Below are 27,942 nucleotides of genomic sequence, written 5' to 3'. Positions count from 1 at the left end.
TCAATGGGGGTGCTCAACCTACTGGGGGGGGGGACAAACCGCAAAGGTTTAAAGTGAGATAATATCCACTCAAACGTTGGAATCATTTTGATTAGCTGTCCTGGAAAAAATTTGATTCCTTCGAACTTGGGTTCCGGAATTGAATTTAATCTTGCTTCCAAACCAAAGTTTCTGGTACACGAACTAATCGCGAGATTCAAACAAGTAATGTGTACTTATTTATAAGTGTGATCTGTTATTTTCAGACAAATAAATGATGTAGGTTTTGTTTTTGCTCAAATATTGTCAACTGGAAGTTCCATAAGATTATGTTCATTTGCATTAATCAACACTGAAGAATTATGATGCCTTCATTGTTTATCAGTTCAACATTTCCCATGTTGTTCTATCTTCTTGTTTTAAATTTCGGTAAGTCATCCGTTAAATAAAAAACGATTTGAAAAATTGAATAAAAAGGTGCACTCTCTGCAATCAACCTTGTCGAAAGCCATTGATGCTCTACAGTTCTGATAATTTCAATTTATGTTCATTGCGTTTATGTATATATGTTTGATGGTTTTAGATTGTTTCTCTAAGAGGCTGTGTTTGTATAAACTAGCAGACACCCATATAAGTTATAGAAGACACATATTTTAGGCGAATTCTCCTCCTAGAGTTCTTTCTAGACTTTTTTTGATCTTGCTTAATTTTTGGCTATTCCGACCGACTATAATCCATTTTTATATTTAACCTGTATAAATTTTCGCTCCATAGCTTTTTTCTATCAGTTTTTTAAAACCAATTATTTTTCTTAAAGAAGTTCACATCTTTCCGATATCTACAGCAGACATGACAAGAATTAAAAAGGAATTACATTTCTATTTTCAAACACTACTAATTGTCAACTTATGCTCAAAAAATGGTTTTCATATAAATAAAAAAAGAGGAGAAACCATCACTGGATGAAAACAAAAAATGCAACTTTGTTGACGGAAGTTTTTTTGGTTTCTTAAAACTATTTCAAGTGATTCGGAATAACTTCTACGTCTTAAAGTGAAATAAAGCGAAGTTCAGAAGTTTGTGTCCTTTTAAGTGCTCACTTTTTCGAGAAATATGACCAGTTTGCTATTAATTATTTGTTGACTCAGAAAGTTTAGATTTTTTTCCACTTCGTTTATGCTTTCAACTGGGCGAATCGAGAGAAGAGACATAAAGACAACTGCCGAAAAAAGAGAAGTTTTTGTTAATATCTTCCTAATATGAAATTTGTTGAGAATTCTGAAACTGAAAGAGTCGAACAAAACTTTGCTAAGATATATGCATTACAGAACCCGCGTTTGAAGATGTTCTGATAGGGACAGACTGAAATGCGCTGAAATTGCACAAAAAATGCATTTAATATATGCACAAGACGATGTATGAAATGGGATGCGAATGCGCTGAACTTTTACTGGAGGTTGACTTTAACCCCCAAAAAACTTCCCCAGTGATTCTGGAATTTTCATCGTAAGATCTTACAAGATAAAAATTCTTAGTAAGCATCTTATCAGATCTTACACGACAAGAATTCTGATAAGATTGAGTTTTTTTTCTTGTAAGATATGATAAATTGCTTAGTAAGCATCATAAAGAACATGTTATCAGATCTTACTCGATAAACATTAATATAAGCAGAATTTTTATGGTGTAACATCTGATATGATGCGTGCGTGTGTATGTGTTGGTGTGTGTGCGTGCGCGCGTGTGTGTATGTGTGTGCGTGTGAGTGTGCGTTTGTAAGATTTTACAGGAACGAATTTCTATCGTGTAAGATCTGATAAGATGCTTACTAAGAATATTTATTGCGTAAGATCTTAAAAGATGGAATTTTTATCGTGTAAGATCTTATAAGATGGAATTCTTATCGTGTAAGATCTGATAAGATGTCTGCTAAAAAAATTTTATCGTGTAAGATCTTAAAAGATGAAATTTTTATCTTGTAAGATCTTAAAGGGGGAATTTTTATCGTGTAAGATCTTAAAAGATGGAATTTTTAACGTGTAAGATCTTATAAGTTGGAATATTTATTGTGTAAGAGCTGATAAGATGCTTACTAAGAATTATTATTGTGTAAGATCTGATAAGATGCTCACTAGGAATATTTATCGTGTAAGATCTTATAAGATTACGTTAGAATATGCATTCTCTTATAAGATCCTGTATTCATACGAAATCTTATAAGTTCTTACACGATTAAATTTCTTAGTACGCATCTTATCAGATCTTACACGATAATAATTCCGCTGACAAAAATGAATTTTTATCGCGTAAGATTTTATAAGATGGAAGTTTTATTGTGTATGATCTGATAAGATGCTTACGTAGAATTTTAATCGTGTAAGCTCTGACAAATTGTCTTCTAAGATCTTAAGGGGATGCATCTTCTTATCAAATCTTATAAGACAATTTTGTAAGAAATTTGTCGATAAGAAATCCAGAATCACTGGGGTTTTTAAACAAAGGCGGGCTAAAATTGCACTGACAGTTCTAACTGGCGCCTGCCTGTTACTCGGCTCTTTTCTTGGGAGAAATTTGCAGAAAAGGTCGAATCAATTCTCGATTTTAGAAGTGTCAGTTGTATCGGCTGGAGAAGAGAGAGAGTCTTTGGATTTTATTCTGCCCTACGACAACGATGACTTGGGCAGGAAATGTCTGAGATACAGGTATGTATGCCTTCATCCCAACCTGTTCCCGGACTATTAACATAGCTAATCAAATCTTTTTTAGAGTAGAATTGCTATTAATATCGAAACTTTAGAAGAAAAACATTTGAAATGGGGAAGCAGCCAAACTTATCAAATTAAAAAAAGTAACAGGAGGACAGTGAATGAGGTTTAATCAGGCCTGACTCGTGGAAAAATTGAATTGTTGATTCTTTTCCGTTTTTGTGCTCCCCCCGTTATGCACCCCACGTTGACTGAGCACGTGCCAAGAGATAGAAAATCATTTTTCGCGGAGCAAAAACTATGCACCCACTAATGGGGGGGGGGGGTTGGACACAAACGGAGAAGATCTAATTTGTTTTTTTAATGTCCACATTTCGGCCCGCATTTTTGACAACAGAAAGTCATAAACTCAGGTGAGAAAGTCGAATGCTTTACAAGGGCGAATAAGAAAATATTTTAATAAAGAAGAGATTTTAATAATACAAGGACAAGGTTGAACAGATGGCAGTATCATTAAACGAAAGGCTTTACCGTCTCCCATTTTGCAAAGAGCAAACGTTAAAAGAAATTTTTCCAACCAAAATTAGACATAAAGCATGCTCAACAATTGAAAAATTGGATCTTTTCAACTACTCCAATTATCTGAATAATTAAAAACAGTTGAAAACACTTTCAATTTTTGAGGATTCATTTTAACCGTACCAATCAAACAAATAAACTAATTTATGATTGTGTAAAAAAACAATCAAACTACCCGTGTTCACAATTTGCAGCTAAAGTTCAAATTCAATTGATTCGGAGTACAAGATATCACCAAATTAGGAAACGTCGCCTTGTAAAAGGGGGGGGGGAAACCTGCATCAAATTGTTCACTCCTTATAAATAATTTGTGCTCGCTATTACAAAACAGTGTTTGGATCTTTTCCGTTTGTGCCCCCCCAGTACGTTATGCGCCCCCCAGTTACAGAGCACGTGTCATTACATAGTAAATCATTATGTAAAGTTATTGCACGTGCGTCTGGGGGATGCAAATAATATGCACCCACTAAGCTGGGGGGGGCACAAACGGAAAAGATCCCAGTGTTTATTAAACTTCATTTGAACAAAAGCTGCTGCCTGTTTTAGCCGGTATTTTTGTTGTGATGGCTACAGAATGACAAAGAAGCAAAAAGACCGTGAGCCAGAAGAGACTGATAGAATGCTGTTTGAGGCAATGGTGAGGCACAGCTTCCGGACAATCAACTGGTTTTCTCTCAGGGATCAAGACCAAGCCAATGGTAAAAACTCTTACTCTCCTATCTTCTACAGAATGATAACGACAAAACGGGCTACATCCCCGGGTCAAGGTTTGGCGGTGAATTTTCGTAAGAAATGCGGTGAAATGTGGTGAAAAAAAATAATTTTCACCGCGTATTTCTTACATCTTTTTGCGGTGAATGCGGCGAATCGCGGTGAATTATTTTTTTTCACCGCGTTCTCAGTATTCTTACAAAAAAGAATCCTCCCCGAACGGGTTCGAACCTCTGACCTCCTGCATGCCTTCACATGCTTATTCCACTGCGCCAACTGTCACTTAGTTGTTTGTTATTTCTTGTGAATTTAAATCAGATTGAGTAAACTTTGGAAACCATATGCGGTGAATTTTTGTAAGAAATGCGGTGAAATGTGGTGAATTATTTTTTTTCACCGCATTCACCGCATTTCTTTTGTAAGAAATGCGGTGAAATTGGTGGTGATTTTTTGTAAAAAATGCGGTGAAAAGCGGCGATGAATTTTTTTTCACCGCATTCACCGCAATCACCGCATTTCTTACGCAAATTCACCACATTCACCGCATTTCTTACGAAAATTCACCCTAAAACCTCGACCCGGGTCTCATTTTCAATAATGCAATTTCATTATATTAATTTCTCACAATAAGGTACCATTTCCCCAAGCGTGTTGCAAAATCGTTTCTGCAGAGATTTTTTTACGTATCACAATTTTTGTTTCTGAGGGAGAAAAAGCAACAGTTTCTTAACCCTTCCCCCAGAGTAGTATTAGAAATGCTGATTTCTTAGTCACATTTAATTCCGGTTGATCATGATTGACAAAAATATCAAAAAGTAGTTCAGATCCTTTTTTTGAAATAAAACATAAGCGGTAGTTGAAATCATTCAACTATTCCCAAATTTTTCTTACCGCCAAAAAATTTGAAATATTAACATGTAGGCTCGGTAATGTGCGTTCGCACAAAAAGTTCCGATCCCGCTCATCTACCGTTTTCAATTTATTGTCTACCAAATGAGGAAGAGATTGAAAAATTTAACATAGCGTTCAACAAACTATTAAATGACTAAAACAAACTACATTAGAGGACCGATGAGACCTGTTATTAATATGACTACCACAAAAGACCGTGGTAAAATCAAATAGTTACAAATATTAATTACGACCAAAACCCGCTGTCCATATTTATAAAACCATTAATAAATAAATCAAATTGGCATCAGATAAACTTATACTAGGGAAGATTATCCTGTACTCCATTAAAAAAGAATATGGAACTTTTCCTCAATGCGACTCTGAAAAGAATTAATGTCAGACTCACTAGTAACATATGCATCAACTGAAATCATTAAGATATTCTTTTATTCCAGAACAGAGAGTAATCGAGACCTTTCAATATCTAGGATATATCATACGACTACAAAAAGAACGACAAAAACAGGCAAAATGAAAGATTCAAAATTTGCACAAAAATGGTGTTCCATCCATTTAAACTGTTCCCTTAGGAAAGCTGCTAGCAATTTTTTAAAGCCTTTTTCTTTAAATGGCTAGAGGAGGACCCATTATAGTGACACTGAAAAAGAAACATCAACCTACAAAAATGCTAAAATAACTACGATTTTAGCGAATATGCTAAAATCACTACTATTTTATGAAATTTCCTTGTACAAAGATGAAAGACCATTAGAGGAAAACAAAACCGCTATGAAGGAAAAACTTTAGTTCAAAAGATTAGGGATGTGACTTGTCCATAGAGGTACTAAGCTACAAGTTAAGAGAAATCAGATTGAATAAGCTCCGAAATACATTGTCTTTCTTCAAATATAAATATTTTCAAAATTCATGGCTGACATAAACTTTTCACCAAAAGAATAGACCCTTTCCTTTGCAATTTTTGTGCTGACTATTTGCGCCGGTTGTTAGTGAGACTAAACCATAAGACTATAAAGTAATATCAAATACAAGCAGAACTAAAAAATTTTCTGAGTCAACTTGTGTTGAAGCCATTAAAGTTATATAGTGTCAACTGCTTGAAGATTAAATGTTCACTTGCGTCCCCTTTGAAAATCATAAGGTCTTTTTGTAAAGCGACTATATCAAAATGACAACAAAAAGAAACACAAAAACTGAAAAGTATTTAAAACTCGCAAAATTTTTCTGCTACAAATTGTCTAATCTCGAAAGAAATCAGTCAAAACGTGTACCTAACAGAAAAAATGAAATCTGGTTTAACCAAAAAAATCAACGAGTTCTCTCAGTAATGGCGCTAAATGACGAAAAGAACACAAAATTGTAAAACAAGTTGAATAATTCATTTTTTTAAAAAAAATTAACTTGAAAGTCAATTAAACCATTAGCTCTATACTGATATCAGTTATTAAGTTCTTCTTAAACAGTCTATCATTGTAACTTTTTTTGCCCAATATTTGACATCAGACAACAAAATGAACAACAAATACATGGCAAAATTAAATAAAACTGAACGAAATTCTGCAAGAGAGCGGTATCGCAACCCTTAAAACCACAAGCTAAAAGAACAAAATTTGTGTTCAAGTACAAATTTAAAAACGTTTCTTTCTGTTAGATTATTAAGTAATTTGACAATTTAAAAAAACATCAGCGAAGATGGGCAATTATGGACAAAACCACCAGTTTTTGTATGAAAACGCGTAGTACCAAAACCAAGAAGCCAATTTTCTAAAAAAAATGCACCACAAAGAAAGATTCATATCTTAAAATAAAAAAACATTGACCTGTGTTTACAGAGAGAAAACTAAAAGCTGATCAAAATAAGAAAAATAAACTACAATTTCGAAAAGTCATTTAAAATTTCTTGAATTACATGTATTCAATGTAAAAAGAGACATTAGATAACAACAGACTGTATAGTAGAGGTTCACTTATATCTCTTGAAGAAGCCATCTGGATCGTTGATTGGTTAGAATTAGTAAGGAAACTGCCAAAAGAAGGACAACTGAAGGCAAAAATCAAGAATTCAGTTGAAGTTTACTAGAACTCTTCTTCAAAGCCATAAAAAGCATTAGGTTCTCTGAAAACATACTATACCTACAATTGACCTAATGTTTTTGATAATGGCAGCAGCCCTTAATGGAGTGGTTATTAACAATTTTGTCATTAATCAATTTTAATAAAACAATAAACGCAAAACAAATTAATGAAAAAAAAGCCAGCACCAAAATAAAAAATTAAAAGATTTCTCATTTTAAGAATCCATGATAATATCAAACATATCCTTGATTTTGGCGCCCGTCCAGCAAACAATCCAAGTGTTTCAAATGTTTGAATGTTTCAATTGTTTCCAATGTTTTGAATTATACTAATTTTTTAGTGAACAATTAAAAAAAAATTATGCGTTTTGTCTAATTATCGAGTTAAATTTGCAAAAAATGGCAAAACCTTTTTTCCTAAAGACTTTATAGGGCGCTTGATTTCTACTAGCTCTCATTTAGAGTTTACGCAGCGGTTTCCAAGTCTCAAATTTCGGCAACCTTAATCAAATTGGTCCAAAAAATTTTGATGCAATTTTGATGAGAGATGTCTGATTTTTAAAAAGGTTATAAAAATGTTCAGCCAAAAAATCTCAAAATAAACAATTCAGCAACGCCTTGGTTTCTCTAACAGTATCAATAACACTCTACTGTAAAAAAAATTTGATATATTTTAAATTATATTAGCAAAATTGAGCCAAATTTAGCAAAAATTACCGAAAATGTGAATAAAAACGGTAGAATTTTCACAAAACTTTAAATCTCGATAGCTCACTGTAAAAAACAAAATTTTTATAGTTCCACTTTCAAGGATATTCGTGCCTTTTAATGAAATCATTCAGAAATCTCTACGATGAATATATCGATTGGCCAAAATTGACTAAACCAAAAAAAAACAAAAACAGTTGAGTATACAAATCCTCCCTCCCCACTAAAGAGGGGGTCGGAACAATAATAAATGTAGAAAGCATAAGAATAAACTCAATAGAAATTTCGTAACCAGATAGCGCTAGTTAAGTCAAATAATTTAGGTCAAGTTAGACAAGTTAATAAGGTGTTTGAAATAAGCATTCTTTCGTAAAGGGTTATTGTTTCGAAGGCGCCAGAGAGGGGAGTTGAAAGATATATCTTAAACAAACAAATTGATGAACAAAAGCGTATTGAGCTGTCGATGTACTTCGTTTACTTAGCAAAGTTGTATTTGTGCATCAGGCCAAAGTCGAAATGAGTGATTTAAGTTTAGAACAAAACTAGAGTGCGAACATTTGAAGTGAACTAGATACTTTGAGCAGAATTAGAATTTCAATTTGAACCAAATTAAAGTGTGATTTCATATTTACAAAATAATTGGCAACTCCAAACCTGGTACACTCAACTCTTTAAGTTATAATCGTCATTGGACTCTGAAAATTTGTGGGGATATTCCCCTTATGATTGTTGATATATAATAGGGATACGCAGCCGTATATACATTTTTGATCTGAGTTTTTGGCACAAGAAATGGTGTTATTCGGCGGTTTTTGATAATTTGCGGTATAAATTTCGATTGTTTATGGATGAAATAACGGTAGAAACCAGGCGTACTAGCATGTACTGGTGCAGTAATGTATTGGATAATCATGGGAATGGTTTAGAAAGTTGTGGAAGAAACTTATTAGAGTTTTGTTGGCTTAGAGTAAATAAAAAGGCAATTTATCAGTTTTCCAAATACCCTACCGATAAAAAGTTGTCCGACCCCCCCTGGGATGGGAAGGAGTTATTGGTTGATAACTTTTCAGTGATGGGGAGGTACCCCTAGTGGTCCTCTATTGCGAGAATAATTTTCAGGCGAGTCCGACCACCCACCCTCCAGCTATTAACACCGGAAGTAGTGTGATTTGAAGGTTTTTAAGTATTTTACTGTGAAATATGAATGTTTGAGTCAGAAATAAGGCGATTAATCAGTCGTAATGTAATGCTCGCATGAGATAATGTTTTTGCATGATTTTGGGAAGGGTTAAGGATGTAAAATGGCGATTTTTAAGTATATTGGTAATTATCACAAGAATGTAGTTAGCACCTAAATTGAAATAGTATTTTTTCGAAAAGTTGACGTCGGATTGACCTGAAAATTGGGGGTTAGACTAAATTGGGTACGAGGAATCCGATTTTATTGTCAGATTTGACCCCACACCAACCTGCACGGAACTAGCGCACGCCGTTGCTGCGGAACGTAAAATTTGAATTGCTCGTGGAGTATTGGTAGTAGCCCTATGATTTTTGGAGGGTTAGTGTAACTTGTCAAGGGCTTTCGATTGGTGATATTTTCAATCCCAGATTCCGACCGGAAGTCGGTGCTTCGGGACAACCCGAGTGCCGAAAACCGGAAATTGGCCTTTTTGAGCGGCCGAATGACTTTGAAATGGTATTAATATGATAACCTGAGACAATTAGTGACAAAAAATAACCACCCGGTCAATTTTGACGAATTCGGATTTTTTGGGTTTCGGCACCCACGACCAGTTAAAAATTTTAAAATTGCAAACGACTGGCAACGGCAAATCCGTTGATCAATAAACTTGGCAGGCAAGTTGGTGGCACCCTATAGTTACTATAAAACTTTACCCGAAGACGTTTTGACCACTACTTCGCAAGTTCTTAAGTTTGGAAATTTGGGGTCATCCGGGAGGTCGATGAAAAGTGTGCGCGGTCATTGCTCGTGTTCTAGTGGGAGTTAGGCCATGAAATTTTGTGAGTAGGTGCAACTATTAGAGAACTTTCCGTGACAGTAATTAGTTTGACCCTTCATTTTGGACGAATGACCCCTAATTGACCTCTAGAGGTCACATTTTTGGGCTTTTAGGAATATTAGACTTTTCGGCGGTTTTTAACTGGGGAATTGCATGAAATGTTGAGAAAGCTCAGAATGGCAATTGCTCTTAGCTTTGGGGTTGAGTTTAGTTATTTATTCAACACAATATTTTTGACAGGGATTGATTGCAGCTAATTAATTTTATAGCGGAAATAGAGGTATAAGAACTTTTCAGAGTAACGTTCAAAGTTTACTAAGCAAACACTGATTGACATGTCAAGTGCATATTTAAGATAAAGCGAAGTGGGTTTGTGTACATATGAGTCCAAAGGTCGTTTACTTAAGATAAGGAGAATGCTCAACAATGGCTGGTAGCAGTTGAATGACGGAGCATAGTTTGATATTGATTTGTTTGCATAGCAAACAAAGCCCTCCTACGGAATGTGACAGATTGCAAGTGTAAGTTGCAATGTTTGCTTAAGAGATTAAGGTTTGTTTGCTTAAGATAAGAGCGTATTGGTAGGGTATAAATTGAAGTAACACAGAGAGAGAGAGAGAGAGAGAGAGAGAGAGAGAGACAGATTTTGGAGTTTTTGGGAGAACTTCAGAAGTTTGGTATTAATCAAGAGAGAGAAAGTAGTTAGTTTAGTGGGACTAAACTTTGAAAGATTTGTAATTGCAAGACCAGTTAGGATACTGTGAGCGTTTTGATTTAGTTCATTTGGGAAGTGAACCACGGATATTGGTAATATTATTTTAATTACTATTATAAATTGTCTTGAATTTGTCTTTTCCTTTGAAGTGCAAGTAATTCTCTTACCTTTGTTATCCACATAACCAGAATTGATACTACGAGCTCAATTGTGAATTAACTTATTTCAAGGCAATCTAACTTGCAACAGCATACAAGAGTGGAAGAGGGGAAATTGCAGTGTAACAAAGTAACGCTTGCTTCACCAAATCAAAACCTTTGGTTTATTTTATTTGATCGATCTTCTGGGCGACAGAGTCCCCTCACTGTTGGCCTAGTTAGAAATTCAGAAGACGACAATAAAAAACTATTTTCGAGCAAAAATGGAAACGACATCTCTAAGCCGTTTTCATGATAATCAAATTTTAGCGTAGCTTGGCTTTCAGGCTTTTCAGATTTTCCAACTTCAATGCTTGACCTATTATTGCATAATTGGATTTTCTATTTTTATTAAAATGCAAACAAAAATTGCAACGTTTGAAAATTACAAAATCAAATTGTAGTTAATTGACAGTTTAATTCCAGAACTGATTTTTAAAAAATATTAATTGCAAAGAGTTGTTAAAAATTACAAACAGTTTAAAACTTTCAACCTAGCCCAGAAATTGTCTACAGAAGAATGATCGGTTTGCTTTGTTTTCAAAAATCCTCAGTATGTGGGTTTCAAATCGACGTTTTTGGTTGTAAACTTAGTAAGCCATGGTTATATTTGACTTTGAATCACAGTAAATCAAGCGAAATCAACATATTTACCTATTTTCTAAAGAGATATGCAATCAATTTGCATATTTTTTGAACAGAAATCGTCTGCGATCTGCTGCAGTTACAAATCTATCATAAAAATTGGCAAAATTTTTAAATTAAAAACTCTAAATTTTTGTATGAAAAAATACTGACTGACTTTCCACTCCAAATATGCCGAAGATTTAGTACGTTTAAAACCAAACATATCGACATTTTTTTGTGTTGAAGCTGAACATACCGAATGTTTCTTAAATTGAAACATGGAACATAGTTTTCCAAAGTGCAAACCAAAAGTGCAGGCAAACCAAAAATTCAGAAACGTTTTCTTTTAACTATGGTTTCAAAACTGAACGACTGTAGACTTAAACATTCTCTACATGCAACAAATCTCTAGTTTATTAAGGTAAGGTACATCAAGGTGAAATTGAAGAGTTTTGAGATATAATTGTGGGAACCACCTTTTCGGTATTTCTTCCCCATTTTAGGAGGTTGGAAAATTGTGGTAAGCATTTTAAGCTCAGAATTAGGAGTTACTTGATCTAGGAAATATTAAGTACAAAAATCTAGGATACTTACAGGAAATATTTTTGCTCTAAATCTGCGAAATCTTAGAGTGATATCATCAAATTTCACGCTCTATTTCACATCATAGTGTAAATTTTCAATCACTGAAATTAGAATTTTTTGAATATTTTTCCAGGTGGATGTTGCTCTCATCAAGTTGGCATGTACGCGGAGTACGGACAGAAGTTGGGTCTAGATCCGATAGAATACTACAACAAAATCTATAACTACAAAAATCTGGGGGGAAGGGAACTTGTGTACGTCAAGGTTGGTCAATATTAAAAGCAGAAGCTATTTGATTATCTTCTAATAATAATAATTATTATTATCTTCTAATGTAGCTCAAGAAATTGGTAGATAAATGCTTTGCTTGTAAGACTGTATAGTTGTTTATATCTAAATTTTGCAGTAGCTATATACCCTGCTATAGTTGTTTATATCTTAAACCCTTCGGTAAGTTTCTTCAGTTTTCGAGTTTTCGAATCCTGAAAATTTAACTCAGCAATTTGCTCGGATAACATTTTCATGCACACAAATCAAACGAATTTGTATGATATTGGACGTTATTGCTACTGAAATTACTAATACAAGCACAATGCCGATAATTGAACAGATAAATTGACTTAATCTTTTAAATAAAGAGAATTAAAAAATTGGGAAAAAACAAAACTATATAAAAAAATATTTCAATGTCATTAAAACCGTTAACCCTAAACTGAAATCAGTAAAAAAAATTCAGTTAATATGGATACATCCATATAATCAATTGAGGCTTTTGATTGCCAAGAATATACGAAAACAAAAAGGAACAAGCCAAAAACAAAATTCTAATTAATTTTGAGAACGTTTTCGCAGCCGTTAAAACTCTAAGCTATTCACTGATATTTTTGAAATGATCCTTTTGCACATTGTGTCAATGTCAATTGAAGCTATATTTAATTGAATCATTTGAAAAGGGAACGAATTACAATTTCAATTATAGGCAAATGCGATAAAATCACAAAAATTGTATGAACTTTCGTAGTAAGAAAACCATATAACCTTTAGCTAAAACTGAAACCACTTTATGAGACTAAGCTACATGTAGACAGAAATCAGATGAAAAATGCAAACTTCAAGACTTCACTGACAGTTTCCTAAAACAAATTTACTGAAAGTCCTAAGAGGCATCAGATAACAACTGAAAGCATTGCTTATGTTCACCTATAGCTAAAAACAAACCCAAATAAATCTTTGGTTAAAAATAAGCAGTCACGAAAAGGGAAAAAATGAAAAAGAAGGCTAAACATAAGATATCATTTAAAGTTTACAAAAACATTTAGTCAAAGCCATAAGAACTATGAGTTTTTCTCTCGAGACATAATATATATTCGTTTGGCATCAATTGGTTGCAAATAGGATCTGTCAATATCTGGGCTTTGATTTTAACTCATTCTTGTCAGTAATTAACATAAAAATAAAAAAGAAGACCGCGCCCCAATATAATCCGAATAATCACTGATAGAAAGAATCCAAGACTGTTCCAAACCTAGCACTGATTTTACTGAGCGTCCAACAAAAAAAGAATTAATCAATCCATATATTTACGAAAAAGATCAATTAGCAAATGAAATATTGCTATAAAACATATATAAAGGACAAAATTTGCAGAGTTAGTTCTCTGCATGTTAGAACTTTCATTCGCCAGTGATATCTTTGTTAAATTCAAATGTAGAAACTTAACAGTTGACTTCAATTAAAATTCTAATCACTTAAAATAAAAAAAGGTAATAGTTTTTTTTTGTTTTTGCTCTTTATCTTGCTCTATCTTTGTTTTTGTAGTGAAAACAGTCTCAAATCTCTACGATGAGTATATCGATCGGCCAAAATTGACTGAACCAAAAAAGCCCATTTGAGTATATAGTTCTCCCCCCCAAGTGGGTTGGAACAACAAGCTAAAAGTGTTCTGAAAAAAATTGCGAGAAAAAGAGCAAAAACATAAAAAAACGATTACACATTTTTTAATTTAAGTGATTAGAATTCTAATTGAAGTGATTTCTGTGCGTCAGTCTACATTTAAACCTAACAAATATATCACTGGCGGTTGAAATTTCTAACATGCAGAGAACGCTGTTAAAGTTTGCGTTGAATGTTTTTTTTAGTTAACACAAAAAGGCCTCATTGACTATTAAACAATTAGTTACCCTTCATATTGATAGGCGCGACCATACTTATAATAATAATAAGATTGAATTCAACCAAACATGGTTACAACCAGCTTGTTAGTCCCCAGATTAGGGGAAAAATCAAGTTTCAATAATTAAAATTTCTCGAAAACTTTCATCCTGAAGAGTAACTTTTATATTTGAATCTTTTCAATGCCTCCCCTTCCAAAAAGTTCTTCACTTCTCTTCGAAACTGACTTGGATTTTTGTGTGGTGAATAGTTAGCAAAAATGTTAAGTTGAGACAAAGAATTATTGAATCGGGCTACTCTATTAAAGTAATTATCTTCAGAACGTTTCCGAAATGTTTTTCTCGCTTCAATAAAAAGCTTTTCACTTGATCTGGTCTTTGGACAACCAAAAGTTATTGACCAGTGGTCTGACGCATTCATAGAAGTTAAGCCCACTAAAATCTTGTTAAGCAGAATTAGGTCATTATGAACTAGAAAATAACTGACTGGCAATAGGCGATTTCGAATTAGGCTCTCAACGTATTCTTTGTATCAATGCCGTAAAAACTACCAACTAATTGGAAGGGCTCAAAAAAGCTCTCAATTGCCTGGATATTATAATTTGGTGCACTTGATAGTTTGTGATAAAGGATTGAGTTTATTTTGTTAACCTGAGCTCTAGCCCTAAAGACCAAACAAAAACGACAAAATTTCTTGAGCGGTTTTATATGATTGGTTTTTACAACAGGAAAGCTTCGGAAGAATTCGTTTCTGCTGCCGAATTTTTGGTTCTGTTTAAAAATCCTTCAGTTTTTGCTTTTGATGGTATGGAAATTTCTCTGTGATTGGTTTTAAACGTATGAAATGTTCTGTACGTTCTAATTAAAACGTAAAAATTCATTTTTATTTATTGAAATTTATTTCCGTTTAACGTTTTAATTCAGTTTTATTTCCGTAGTGGAAATCCGTTTGTTTTTCTTAAATGAACAACAAGATAGAAATTTGTTTAGAACATTAATTAGATATAATGGAGTTTTTTAAATTTTTGCTGCGAATCTATTGAATATTTGTCTTCAGATAAATGCCAAACATATCTTCAGATAATTGCCAAAAAATATATCCAAGTTTGTAAATTTCGTGTAATTTTAGTTTTAAGATGTTGAACATTTAGAGAGTCTCTTTTTTGTTACCAGAAAAAATAGTTTTACAAAACCGCTATATTCATTTTTGTGTTTCCAAAGTGAACATACTGATGGTTTCTTACGTTTTCATGCAAACAAACCGACAAGTTTTACATTTTGAGCCGGACTTATGACATTTTTTTTGCGCTTGTGATAGCAATTTCTTGAGCAGCGAAAATATTATAACTAACAAACTAGCCTCAATGAATCAGCTTCTTGGCTTCACACTAGTCTGACACGCCCATTTTTGCGAGGGAATGCAATCAAATTTTAAAAATGTGTATTAAATTCATCAATTAATTTAGTTCATCTCTAACCGAGCCAGCTCACAAAAATTTTTTGCCGGAATTGTTTTTCCCATCGATAATTTAAACAAGCACTTAAGCGGGTGTAAAATGACCAGATACAATTTAAAAGAGTTTCAGGCTCGTTGGCACAGTAAAGCTTGTATGAACATGATCAGCCAGTTGGGATTTGGAAAAGGGAAACTAAAAGTGGTCGGAGGGCGAGGACTCACCACCAATTTTGCCATGCCTCCTGTTGGAAATCAAACACAAGTGCCATACTTCAAAGGTATTAGTTTCACGAATTACTTTTTTATCAGTTGTTTTTTATTTCTAACCTAAACACTAACAAATATTTTTTACCTATAATCTAGTAAAAAATTTTGATACCTTTTTATTCCAAGCTCTACTCTACCTCTTTCATAATTTTTTTCTAATTGTGGGAAACTGTATATAAAATTTCACAAGTCGAGAGATCATTGGTTTTTGAACATAAGAAGTCGTCGGTATCGTCGTTTGTTTCTCGCCAAGAACGAAAGGTCCTACGATTTTTAGTCGGAACATTTTTTTTCGGTAATTAACATAAGAAAGTTTCGTTATTGTCGTTTTCAAACGTGAGCGAGTTCGGTCGTAATCGTTTTTTAAACGTTAGATAGATTCAGTTTCTTCGTTTTTAAACGTAAGACAGATTGAGTATCGCCGTCATTAAACGAAAGACAGATTCGGTATCGTCATTTCTTAAACCCATTAAAGATTCAGTATCTTCTTCTTTTAAATGCAAGGGGGATTCGGTATCGCCGTTTTCAGTCGTAAGCAAGATTCATTATCATCTATTTTGAACGTAAGACAGATTCAGTTTTGTCATTTTTAAAACTAAGACAGATCGAGTATCGCCATCTTTAAACGAAAGACAGATTCGCTATCGTCGTTTTTTAAAAGCAAGGAAAGTTCGGTATCGCCTCTTTGAACGTAAGACAGATTCGCTATCGTTATTTTTTAACCGCAAGAAAGATTTGTTATCGTCGTTTTTCTAACACAATGAAGATTCGTTATCGTCGTTTTTTAAACGTAGAGGAGATTTGGAATGGCCCTTTTCAAACTTAAGATCCTTTCTTTTCTTAAATGTAAGAAACGCATTGATATCGAGGTTTTTAAACCAAAATGACGAATTCTTTCGCGGAAAATCGAACTTACCAACAATCTTTTTTACGTGGAAAACCGAACATGCTGATGATTTTTTACGTAGAAAACCGAACATACTGATGAATTCTGAGGTGGAAAACCAAATATAATAAACATTTCGCGTCCAATTTGGTGTTCTGGATTACGGTTGCCAATTTCAGCTGATTGTCAATTAACTAGTTGACAATGGTTTTATCTTGTTGCTCAATTTTAAAGTTTTCGTTTAAATCAGTTATCAGATGTGAAGAAAAAACTTAATATTGACAGAGAGTCTTTTGAACTCATCACACTCACGTAGTTAGTTGTGATATCAGAAAACAGCTTTATGCAGACGATTTCTAATATTTTCCATCTTTTGTAGCGAATCAAAAAGTTGTTTTCTTATTTATAATTTCGCTGACAACTCCTAACATTTAAAATAACAGAATTTACCGATTATCTTCCAAATTTCCACAATAATTTCCACCGATGTATCTTCCAAATTTCCACAATAATTTTTTGAGTGGGGAAAGGAAATAAAAGTTTATTAGGTTATGAGAACGCTGTATTGAGAAAATGAAAACAGTCAGAATATTGGCAACAAGATTTCTTATTGAGACTGAGAAAGAAAGAAGACTCGGTCATATTTATAGGGGAACGCTAACATATTTTGCGACGAACATTGATTTCTACAGTGACAAGACAATATAATAAAACAAGATAATAATTTACGCCAATTGCTGCCACTCAAGGTATAGCAAGTGATGAAGATATGAAAAATTAACATTATCTTAAATGATAAAAACTTTGTTGTTGGGTTTGCTTAGTTCTCTAGATTTTTCAAAACATAAAAATTGTGAAGCACTCTCAGTCTCTTCGATTATTTTTTTTCGGATTTACAAAGTTCAGTTTCATTATTTTTGCAATATGGAGAAGATTATGTTTATCCCCGGAAAAGAGAAAAATGTCAATACCAGTCAAGTTTATGCAAACCGCAACAGTTTTTCAAAAAATGGTTCAAATTATTTTGCGCGAATTTAAACCCATTGTACGAAATTGATACGTTTTGAAACTATTTGGTTATGCTTAAGAATAATAATAATTGCATGCTTAAGAAAATACTCTTTCAGTTTTGAATTGAACATTTGCCACTGAAATATGTTAAATCAGTTCTGTAATCTCAGTGGTCAATATCCTTTTTTCTGAAAACTTCAATTTCAGTATGAATGCAATGCTGTCGGTGAAAACTGTAGCTCTCAAGAGTGGTATTTCAAACACCATTTATGACATGGAGATGAGAATTAATTCAAAAGAACAAAAGAAATAAATATACAGAAAATATGTTGGAACTCAGTTTCTGTAGCAGAGAAGAAAAAATTAAATTAAAATAGTTTGCTAACTTATTGTAGCCAGAATGAATATTCCAAATACAGGGAAATCACCTTACAAAAAGAAAAAAGCGAAAAAAACACGACAACAGAGCAAAAAAAACAAACAACGAAGACAGCGGTTTTTTTCTATAATTCACAATATTAAAAGAAAAAAAACTAAAACTTAAAAACTAAAAAATTGTTATTCTGTCCTGTACACTAAATATTCTTGAGGAGTAAGTAAATTGTTACTGTGTCTTGTATAGAAAATTATACTTCAGCAATGAATTATCGATTGTTATGTCGCTTTATAATTAATTAAATAAACAGTGACTAATTGCCTAGTGTATCCTGTTTCTTCAAGCTACTGAACTGTAATTCATGTGTTACTGTTTCCTGCTTCCTTTATTTCAATAAGTGAGTTCGCAAAACTAAACCCAACTTAGTTTAAGGTAGGAAATTTTCGCATAAACAGGTCTTTGCCTTTGGGTTGTTCCCTATATAATTGAACTGGTAAAAATAAAGAGATCTTGCATCGTCTGATTTTAAGCATACCACCTTTAGTTTGATATAGACAAAACTAAGCATGGCATAATTATGAAAAATTAAAGTAAAGCCATAAATAAAAATTTCATTGGATGTTCAGTTTCAGAAGCGAACTTTGTAAAACGTAATATCCAGATAGACTTGTTTGCGCTAGAATGAAAGACGTCGAGTTCTCGTTGTCATTAGTTGCGAGCAGCCATTTTTTTATGATTTCACACAATGGAATAAAAACGACTGCCCTGCTTACCAAAAACATTGCCAGAAGCAATGAGAAACAAACGAAAAGCTGTTGCAGAAAATATGAACCAGGGAATTTATTAAGGTAATTTTTTTCCGAAAAAGGATTTATGAATAACGAATCTAGCTGCTGCCTGTTATATCGTTAATGCAGGCAGAAGGTTGTGGAAACCTAGAAAAACTAATTGAGAATTGTTCCGAGCTTTCCGAGGAGTAATGTGAGGTACGTTGTAAATAAAACGCAGATTGGCAAACAAAACTCAAAAATAATGATCAGCAGACAAAATAACTTGACAACCACATCCATCAACTCATTGAATTTGTTTCGCAATCATGAAACAGGGATCAATTACTTTTCACCGCAATTAATGCCACCTGGATACCGTATATCCACTGACAGAAAACTATATCCACTCAGCAGTCTCACAACTCTTCAGACCAACGAAGCAGACCCACTCACAACCAATTCACAGCGGGTTGCACAAAACCATTTTCTTCCAGAACCGAGTGGTAAAAAAGAGAGAAGGAGTACAAAACTCCTCAAACAAGCAGTCGAAGAAGTGAGAAACTTGCTGCGTTGGAAAATGATTTTTTTTCCAGCTTTGCCTGGAGAAAACAGTGTTGGAACAGTGTTGGAACAGTGTTGGAAAAAAAGAGCTTCAGCTAGGGCTGAAATTTTGATTTTATGGCGTGCCTGCTATGAAAATCAGAAAGTTGCTCTTAAAATAGTATACTTTTTTCATGAAACTGCTCATAGCAAAATGAATCAATCCCGTACCAAATGGTTAAACAAAACAGATGTGTCCACCAGGGTTGACTTATCAGACAAAACCGGGAACTCGAATGGTCATAATTTCTTAAGATGAACCAGATAACGAATAACTACTGTTAATGTTTGATTTTGAGTGATTACGCATACCACATGCGACAAGAAGGGAGCATTACAGTTTAAATCAGGGTCAAGAAAATTTTACGCACTTTAAACAGAGTTGTAGCAGTCAATTATCCTAACCGTAAATAAAATTTTTTGATAGAAACTTTCGTGAAAGACCCGATTGAACAAATGTGCTCCCAGCTTTAGAGCATCGATGTAGGACTTCAGTATCAGAGAAAATTAGCTATGGCAAAACACTTTTAAGTGGTAAAGCCAATTCAGCTATATCGGGTGTTTTTCGTTTGGGTGTCTTTCTACACTCAGAATTGGTCAACTCTAGAACGGAAATTTAGTTGCCGAAATTGTTGGCCGAGGCCCGAACAGAGAGAATGAATTAAAACCGCGATTAAATTAGTTGATCCTTAAGACTAAGCACATTCAAAAACGCTTCGATGCAATACGATTATAATGCTGTTTTGCAACAAAAGGCAAGAGTTCACCTAGCTTTAAATAAGTTGTTTTCAAAATCACTAAAGATTATGATGAATTATATAGATAAATGCAGGTAACAAATAGCTGCAGCCGAATTACTGCATGGGTTGTCTGCTTTTGTGCAGATTTCTTGAAAGGAAGGCTGACATTGGATCAGTCAATCTGCATGTGTATGTTTCCGGAAGAAAAAATGGTTTTAGGTTTTACTGGAGACTGAAAATCAAATAACCCATTCTTTTTTATGATTACCTAGCGACGCATCGTTTTCGGAACTAAACGTTCCTCTTTTTGTGTTTTTTACAGCCTATGAGGTTTCGGCATCGGCAAGAACGCTGATTTTCCTAAGATGACAAACGCAGTTCAAAAAGTTGTCTACATGCACAATGTCTTTAAAATTGTAGAAACGCCGGAGGAAGCTTAGGGATTTTTGGGTTAGCTACAAATATTATTTCTCTCGCAACAGGGATTGTAAGTGAAAAAAGGTATACGGAACAGCAATGCAGTGAAATAGTAAAACAATATGGGAGCATATGGGTGGGATAGTATTTGCAATCGGAATATATAGGATAGCACCGATGTGATCCCTCTCAACGTTGGCTACATCTGCTGGCAGTGGTCATTGCAGTGCAATCAAAAAGTCAGATAATTAATGACGCAAGACGAAGATACACATCTGCAGTTTTTGGTCAAAATCTAATACACTACTGCACTGGATACACAACTCGCACCATAAAGGACAAGCATTCGTGGACAACAGATAGCTAACAATACTAAGCAAAGCTGATTTTTCACAGTGTAAACTCTTGATTGCCATCAATAATCCTACTGACATTGGCTGCAAAGCATTAATTTTTCAGCAGAACTCAAGTGAAGCACATGTTTGAAGCGGCAACAGCTCGAATTATTTCGGCAAATTCAATTAATCCTTACCTCTAAAGAAGAAAACAGATGTTCTTTCGATTGTCATATCGCTTGTTGGAAAAGTAGACCAGTTGTTCAGTCGGAACAGTTTAACATTTTCGACCGTCTTGTGAAAACAATGCCATACCTTCAGGGGTCGTTCAGTAAAAGTAAAACCGCGACAATTGTCCAATTGGCTGAAGGAAAAAAGAAAAAAACTTCAAGTTATTCAAGCAATAAGAGTTTGCCGAAGAGTTGAAGTCTCGTAAATGAAAAAAATACTCCAAAAAGCAGCATTTTTTTACAGTTCGTACACTTTCTCGACGAACACGGACCTCTTTAGGCCAAAGGCGGAATAGAAAAAACTAATTAGTCTTGAAACAATTCAACCAATAATACCAAATTGGCAACAACACGTTAAAAATGCATTTATACTTAATTTTCAATAATGTGCTCAACATGTCCAAAACCTTGTTAAACAACAGTTTATGATGGAATCTTGGCATGGGAGAAGTCGGACTTCAATAAAACAAAATTGCTTTATGTGAAGAAAAAGCAGATCAAAAGCATTGGTTCCAGTAATGACAAAGGTATTTGCAAAAACCAGTGTTGCCGCTACAGCTTTTCCATTTGATGTAGGAGACTTATTGAACTCGATTACAAAAAAAATTACAAAACAACGCAAAGTTAAGGTTTTCATTTTTAAGTGCCTTATTGTACAATCCGTGACAAGGAGAGAAACTGACTGTTTTCTGAACGCAAACATGCATTTCATAGCTAGAAGAAGCATCTTGCTAAAATTGAGCAGTGACAACGAGACACACTTCGTTGGAGCTAACGGGACATACATCGTTTCCAAGAAAATGTCGCAGCATGGAGAAAAGATAGGATTGAGGAACATTTGGTCCAAAACGAGATTAAATCGAAGTTCAAACCAGTGGCGGCACCTCACTCTTACTGTGTATTTTATTGAAAAACAATCTCGAGAACCAAATTAGTGGCTACTCTGCCTTGTTTTCATTAATTAGTTTAATCGTGAATGATTGGTTACTGTGTCCTGTTCCTGCATTTTTTTGATATCTAAATCAACTGTAACTGTGTTCTGCTTCTCTTATTTGAAATTTTGATTACACTGAGCAAATCCCAACTTAAATTTAAGTTTAAATTTTTAGCTGAAAGTCATATTAGCAATATGTTTTTTTCTCAGGATTATATTTTCGTCTATCATTTGGAACTGGTGTACGTAAAAAGATACCGTTTTGTGCAATTTTTAGCGAAGCCAATCCGATTTTATATTGAAAAAGTTATCCTTGTGATAAATGGGACAGCAGCCGTTACAAAATTACCAAAGTAATAGCAAATCTTTTCTTAAGTTATAGATAATGTCAACGTTTCTCATAATGTTTGAAGCTCTAGAGGATTCTGACTGGCGTGAATTATCTAAGGATTGCCGATTTTTTTCAATCTTTTGTTTTATTTTCAAACAACATGGTACCTCCCGCTTTTTCCGGGTGTGCAATCAGTGTTGATTGCAAAGCCAATGAGGATCTATCCTTTTTCGACCCAGTGTTTTTGGGTCACCAATTAAATATTATGCGTTTTTATTGTACGATACTAGGTAATAAATAGCACGAGCGCTCGCAGGTCGTAAAAATAAATGCCCGCTAAGTAGGGGGAACAAAAAAGAATCGCCAGTGAAACAAAATTTGACGCCTCTTGCTATGACAGTCAATATATTAGATCTCTTTATGAAACTTACTATACTGCAACAAAAATTTGATTACCTGGAAAACTCACAATGAAACAAAACTTACCGGGAAAAAACATTTATAGCAGTTAGTAACCAATACATTATAGTTGGTATTATACATTACAATGTCTTTTGTCTCAAAATTCGCGCAATATTTACTGAAATCCAGTGGTAGGGGTGCTGGCTCGTATTGCCACAGTTTGTCAAAACAATATGCGAAAGGAATAACATAGCCCTGGATGAGCTCCGTGACCCAAGAAAGGTAGGGGCCAGATGGACGACGGAGTGGGGTCGCGGACAGGGGTCGGAAGGAGAAACAAAGTCTGGACCGTGGTGAAAGAGAATTATTTCTTTTCAGGGGCACAACTGAGGAAGCGGTTGACTTTTTCCTGGTTTTTGAGGAACAACATTTGCGGGGACTTCCCCTTTCTCTGCGCTGGCTTGGAAGACAGGCCCTCTACAAGCGGAAGCAGAGCTTGATAGGCTGGATAAAGAATGGCGAAAAAAAACATTGCAGACATTCTTCAGGGATAAAGATTCTTATATCAAACATGCAAAACTCATGGAATCTTCTGTGCTTATTAAAGCTCGATGCTATGTACATATTGGCACAAAAAAGAGGCTAATAAATTTAATCGATGAGTTATAAAAAGATCCTTTTTTATAGCCCTTATACGTGGGTGAAAGAGTTTCAAAAGTGGATTTGCTGAATCATTACGTTTTAATCATTACCACATCTGAGTAACTATTATCATATAATGGAAATGAGACTGATACCCGTGTATATTATAAAAGGAAAACGTGATCAAAAACAGGATCACTGCAATTAAGATATTATGAGAAGCCATGTTGTTAAGTTTTGTCTGATTTCTTCAAATGACCCTATTTGTACATAGGAACGCTCCCTAATGTAAGACATGTCCAATTTTTTCCCCAAAACTGTTTACAAATTTGTATTAGTTTCTCAGGAAAGATCGCAGCCATTGTTTTTAACTATGTTTCTAAAGTGAGGGGACAAAACAGACCCAGACAAAACAGAATCAGATAAAACACACCTAGACAAAACAGTCACAGAAAAAGCCGTCCCAGACAAAAGAGTCCCAGACAAAACGGTACCAAATAGCAAAATATTCTCGGATCAAACAGTCCCGGACAAAAATGTTCCGGACAAAACAGTCCCGAATAGAAAAGTATTCTCGGACGAAGCAGTCCCAGACAAAACAGTCCTGGACGAAACAGTCCCAGAAAAAACAGTCCTGGACAAAACAGTCCCAAGCAAATCAGTCCTAGAGAAATCAATCCCAGACAAAATAGTACCAAGTAAACATAGAGTTAAACATATATACACCATGTAATGAAGTTATTTGTATGAATAAAAGTCAAGGAAAAATTATTAAGCTGATTATAAACTAGTTTTTGCCAAATAAGGCATTTTTGAAACGAGTATTTGTTTTAATCTTAATTCATATCAGTTTAAAACGATGCATTCAGAAGTTCAACTAATGGATTATGTGTCTTAATTGTTAATAGATTTTATTGACAAATATTTGAATTTTTATTCGGGACTATTTTGTCTGGTCTTTGTGTATGCTTTTATTGGATTTCTTTGTTTGAGACTGTTGACTGTTTTCTCTGGGACTTTTTGTCTGGAAAAATTTTACAATTTGAGACTATTTTGTTGGTGATTCTTTTGTCTGAGACCGCTTCCCTTGGGACTGTTTTGTCCGGAGACAGTTTCAAAGTACCCATTGCTCTTTGATCTTATTATATTAATGCTGCTCAGGCCATGAAATTGCTGCTAGTATGCCTGGACCTATGAACAGAAAAATTAGGTAGAATGGAAAAAGGATTGTTTTGACTATAAAAAAATTGATTATCCCAGTTGTATGTAGGTTTTTTATGTGGTGGTAATTTGCTGGCTTTTTTTTCAAGAGCAAAGTTATTCGTACAATTTTGTAGATAATTAGTGGAAAAATAGTTGATTGGAAAGAAATACAATCATTAGTATCTTTTCTGTGCATGCTGAAGCCTCAACAAAGCTAATCAAAACATATCATATAGTTCAACATAAAAAAAACAATCAAAATATTTTTTGAAAGACTTAAGAAATATGGCCTTATTAAGTTAAACCAGTAATCGCTAGCAGATTTTTTTGCTAAATGATTTGCCTGATTGGTCCTAGATATTACAGCTCCAACAATAGTCAATTCACAATTATTAGATTTTTCATGTTGTGTAGCCGTTAAAATTCGTTAGAATTTTTGTTATTCAGGTAGCCCAGGGTACGATTTCGTCGGTCACTGAAAATTTGAGGCAGAGGTTAGTGACAGTTGAAACAACCCGAACAAAACAGTCCCAGAAAAAACATTCCCAAACAAAACGATCCCGAATAGCAAAGTTTTATTAGACAAAACAGTCCGAGACAAAATAGTCCGAGACAAAACAGTCCTAGACAAAACAGTCCCAGACAAAACAGCCCTAGACAAAAAAGTCCCAGGCAAAAACAGTCCTAAAAAACGGTCCTGAATAGCAAAATATTCACGGACAGAACAGTCCTAGACAAAACAATCCCGGAAAAAACACTCCCGAATAGCAGAAATTTCTCGGACAGAACAGTCCTAGACAAAACAATCTCAAGCAAAGTCCCGGAGAAAATAATCACAGACAAAACGGTGCCAAATAGCAAAATGTTTTCGGACAGATTATTCCCAGACGAAATAGTACCAAGTAAGCATAGAGTTAAGCTTATATACACCAACTAAAAAGAAACTCCTCGTAGTATTTAGATGACTAAATGTCATAGAAAAAATAATGAGCTGGTTATAATCTAGTTTTTGTCAAATTATGAATTTCGAACCGAGCGTTTGTTCTAATCTGAATTCATTTCAATTTAAAACGATGTATTCAGAAGCTTAACTAATTGATTATGTGTTTCAATTGTTAACAGAATATTTTGACAATCATTTCAATATTTGAATATTTGTTGGTGAGTATTTTGTTGGGAACTTTTTGTCTGCTTTTATTGGATTTCTTTGTCTGAGACTGTTTTCTTTGAGAATTATTTGTCTGGGAAAATTTTGCAATTGAAGTTTGTTCTTTCAGTGAAATTTTGTCTGAGACTGTTTTCTCTGGGATTGTTTCGTCCGTAAAATTTTTGCATTTTCGAACTATTTTGTTGAGGATTATTCTGGCTGGTAATGTTTTGTCTGAGACTGTTTTGCTTGGGGCTGTTTTGTCCGGAGACAGTTTCATTTTACGCATCGCTCTTTGATCTTATTGTCTTACTGGTGCTCAGGCCACGAATTTGCTGCTAGTACGCCTGAACTTATGAACACAAAAAAATTGGTAGAAGGGATAGGATAATGTGCTGACTATAAATAAAAAATTAATTTCCCCAGTTATATATGTTGTGGTATTTTAATGTGGTGGTATTTAGAGTTTTTTGATGTGGTGGTATTTTGATGACTTTTTTTCTAGAGTGAGGTTTTTCATAAAAACTTGTAGATAATTTTTTTTTCATGAGGACAAATTAGTTCATTGTAAATAAATACAATCGTGCTTTTCTTCCTGTGCATGCTGATGTCCCCACAAAGCTAACCAAACGCGTATCATTTAGCTCAACATCAAAAACAATCAAAATATTTTTGAAAGACTTAAGAAATGTGGCCTTATTAATTTAAACCAGTAATCGCTAGTAGATTATTTTGATAAATCGTTTTCTTGAATGGTACCAGATTTTACAGCTCCAGCTTTAGTTAATTCATTTTATTTAGATTTATTATTGTGTTGTGTAGCCATTTAAATTCCGATAAAGTATGCGTTAATCAGAGAACCCAGGTACGATTTCATCAGTCACTAAAATTTTGAGGTAGAGAGGTTAGTTTGAAAGATTGAATATAAAACTACTAAAAAAGAAAGAGATTTTTTGGCCTAAACTGAGCTTTTTGTCCCTCAAGCTTTCAAAATATACAGTTTGGGACAAAAAAAACGTTCACTTCTTTGTATCTAGGTTCAATCTTTCAAACTAAGCAATCTAATTTTTGCCACAAGAATCAGACCTTTATTATTGATTGGCGACTTTTCTATTGGAGATCGAAGAAAAAGTTTTAGACAAAAACTTTTTTCATTAATCTGCAAAATTGCACTTTTAACCTCAATTTCAAATAAAATTCAACACTTTTGTGAACTTTTGTTCTCTAAACACGTTAGAAAAATCTTAGTCTTTTTTCGTGCCTCGTGCCCAGATGTCGGACACCAGCGCTCCTGTCATGGCAAGTTCGTCGGGCGACTAACATTTTGTTCTAACATACTTAGCAAACTCAATTGGCTTTTTGTTTTCCACTTTTTACTTTTTCACCATCAAAATCAAGCCCCTTCATTCGGCTATGTATGTTTACTGACAAACGTCTTAAGTGCTCAACAAGAAAACTTAGTTTTGTCTCACAAAGTTTGATGGGAAGAAAATGCTCAGCATAGCATCAAAATTTGGATGGAACTATAGCATCAAAAGTTGAAAGGAAATAAATCTGTAGTGCTGGATTCTGGATCCTTAGTCTTCAAAAAAAATAAAGAATTTTTTTATATTGTTTGTGTTGGACGCCCTTTCCGTATCGTTTTTTTGTTTGAAATGAATTTTTAGTTAGCTGAAGTCTAAGAGTGGGTGCAAAAAATTAAAAGTCTGGCAAATTTTGTTCTTATGTAGACTCTCCTGTAATTTTTTCTATGAGAATAGTATGATTGCTTGCAGAGGATCAATGAAAACCTATCTTTGTAGTACTTTTAATAAATTATACTTAAAAAATGCCCGGGTCGATGTGTCACCGCCTTTCAACGCTAAATTATGAAAGATAAGCAGTGAACATGGAAAACATTGTAAGATAAGCTGTGAAGGCCGTGAAATTACATAAATCAGGCGGTGAATGCAGTGAAAAAATCCTTTATCGCCTGATAGCGGTGAAATTACATAATTTCACCGCTGAATTTAGCGTTTAATCTAAATAAATAAATACACCGCTTTGAAAAAAAGTGTCCAAACTATGTAAAATAAGCGGTGAATGCGATGGAATTACATAAATTCACCGCTTAACTTAGTGGTGAACTTACATAATTTCACCGTTTAGAGAACACTTTGAGGTGTCTTTTGTTCAACGAAGTTAAGATAATTTTATTAAAAGACGCGCGG

The 27,942-nt window shown here is 34.2% G+C and overlaps 2 protein-coding genes across 2 annotated transcripts in view; one reads left to right on the top strand and one right to left on the bottom strand.

Moving 5' to 3' along the window:
• The window catches only part of LOC142337402 (uncharacterized), a 162,173-nt gene that overhangs the window by 32,799 nt on the left and 101,432 nt on the right, over positions 1-27,942 (bottom strand). The gene's annotated exons all lie outside the window — the stretch shown is intronic.
• LOC142338204 (uncharacterized) lies at positions 90-23,671 on the top strand. Its single transcript, XM_075387850.1, has 6 exons — positions 90-408; positions 2,585-2,681; positions 3,810-3,961; positions 11,948-12,078; positions 15,572-15,719; positions 23,119-23,671. The coding sequence occupies exons 1-6, from the start codon at positions 342-344 to the stop codon at positions 23,238-23,240; spliced, it is 717 nt and encodes a 238-aa protein (XP_075243965.1). The 5' UTR covers positions 90-341; the 3' UTR covers positions 23,241-23,671.

Source organism: Convolutriloba macropyga, chromosome 4 (assembly GCF_964194025.1).
Source record: "Convolutriloba macropyga chromosome 4, txConMacr16.3, whole genome shotgun sequence".
Taxonomy (NCBI): Eukaryota; Metazoa; Xenacoelomorpha; order Acoela; family Convolutidae; genus Convolutriloba; species Convolutriloba macropyga.
This window is presented reverse-complemented; position numbering and strand designations above follow the sequence as displayed.

What these genes read in the sequence shown, in the direction of transcription:
- LOC142338204 (XM_075387850.1), top strand. Translation starts at nt 342, where the DNA reads ATGATGCCTTCATTGTTTATCAGTTCAACATTTCCCATGTTGTTCTAT. An exon ending in GGATCAAGACCAAGCCAATG is followed by an intron (nt 3,962 to 11,947) that starts GTAAAAACTCTT and finishes ATATTTTTCCAG; the next exon opens with GTGGATGTTGCTCTCATCAA. An exon ending in ACAAGTGCCATACTTCAAAG is followed by an intron (nt 15,720 to 23,118) that starts GTATTAGTTTCA and finishes ATTTCTTTTCAG; the next exon opens with GGGCACAACTGAGGAAGCGG.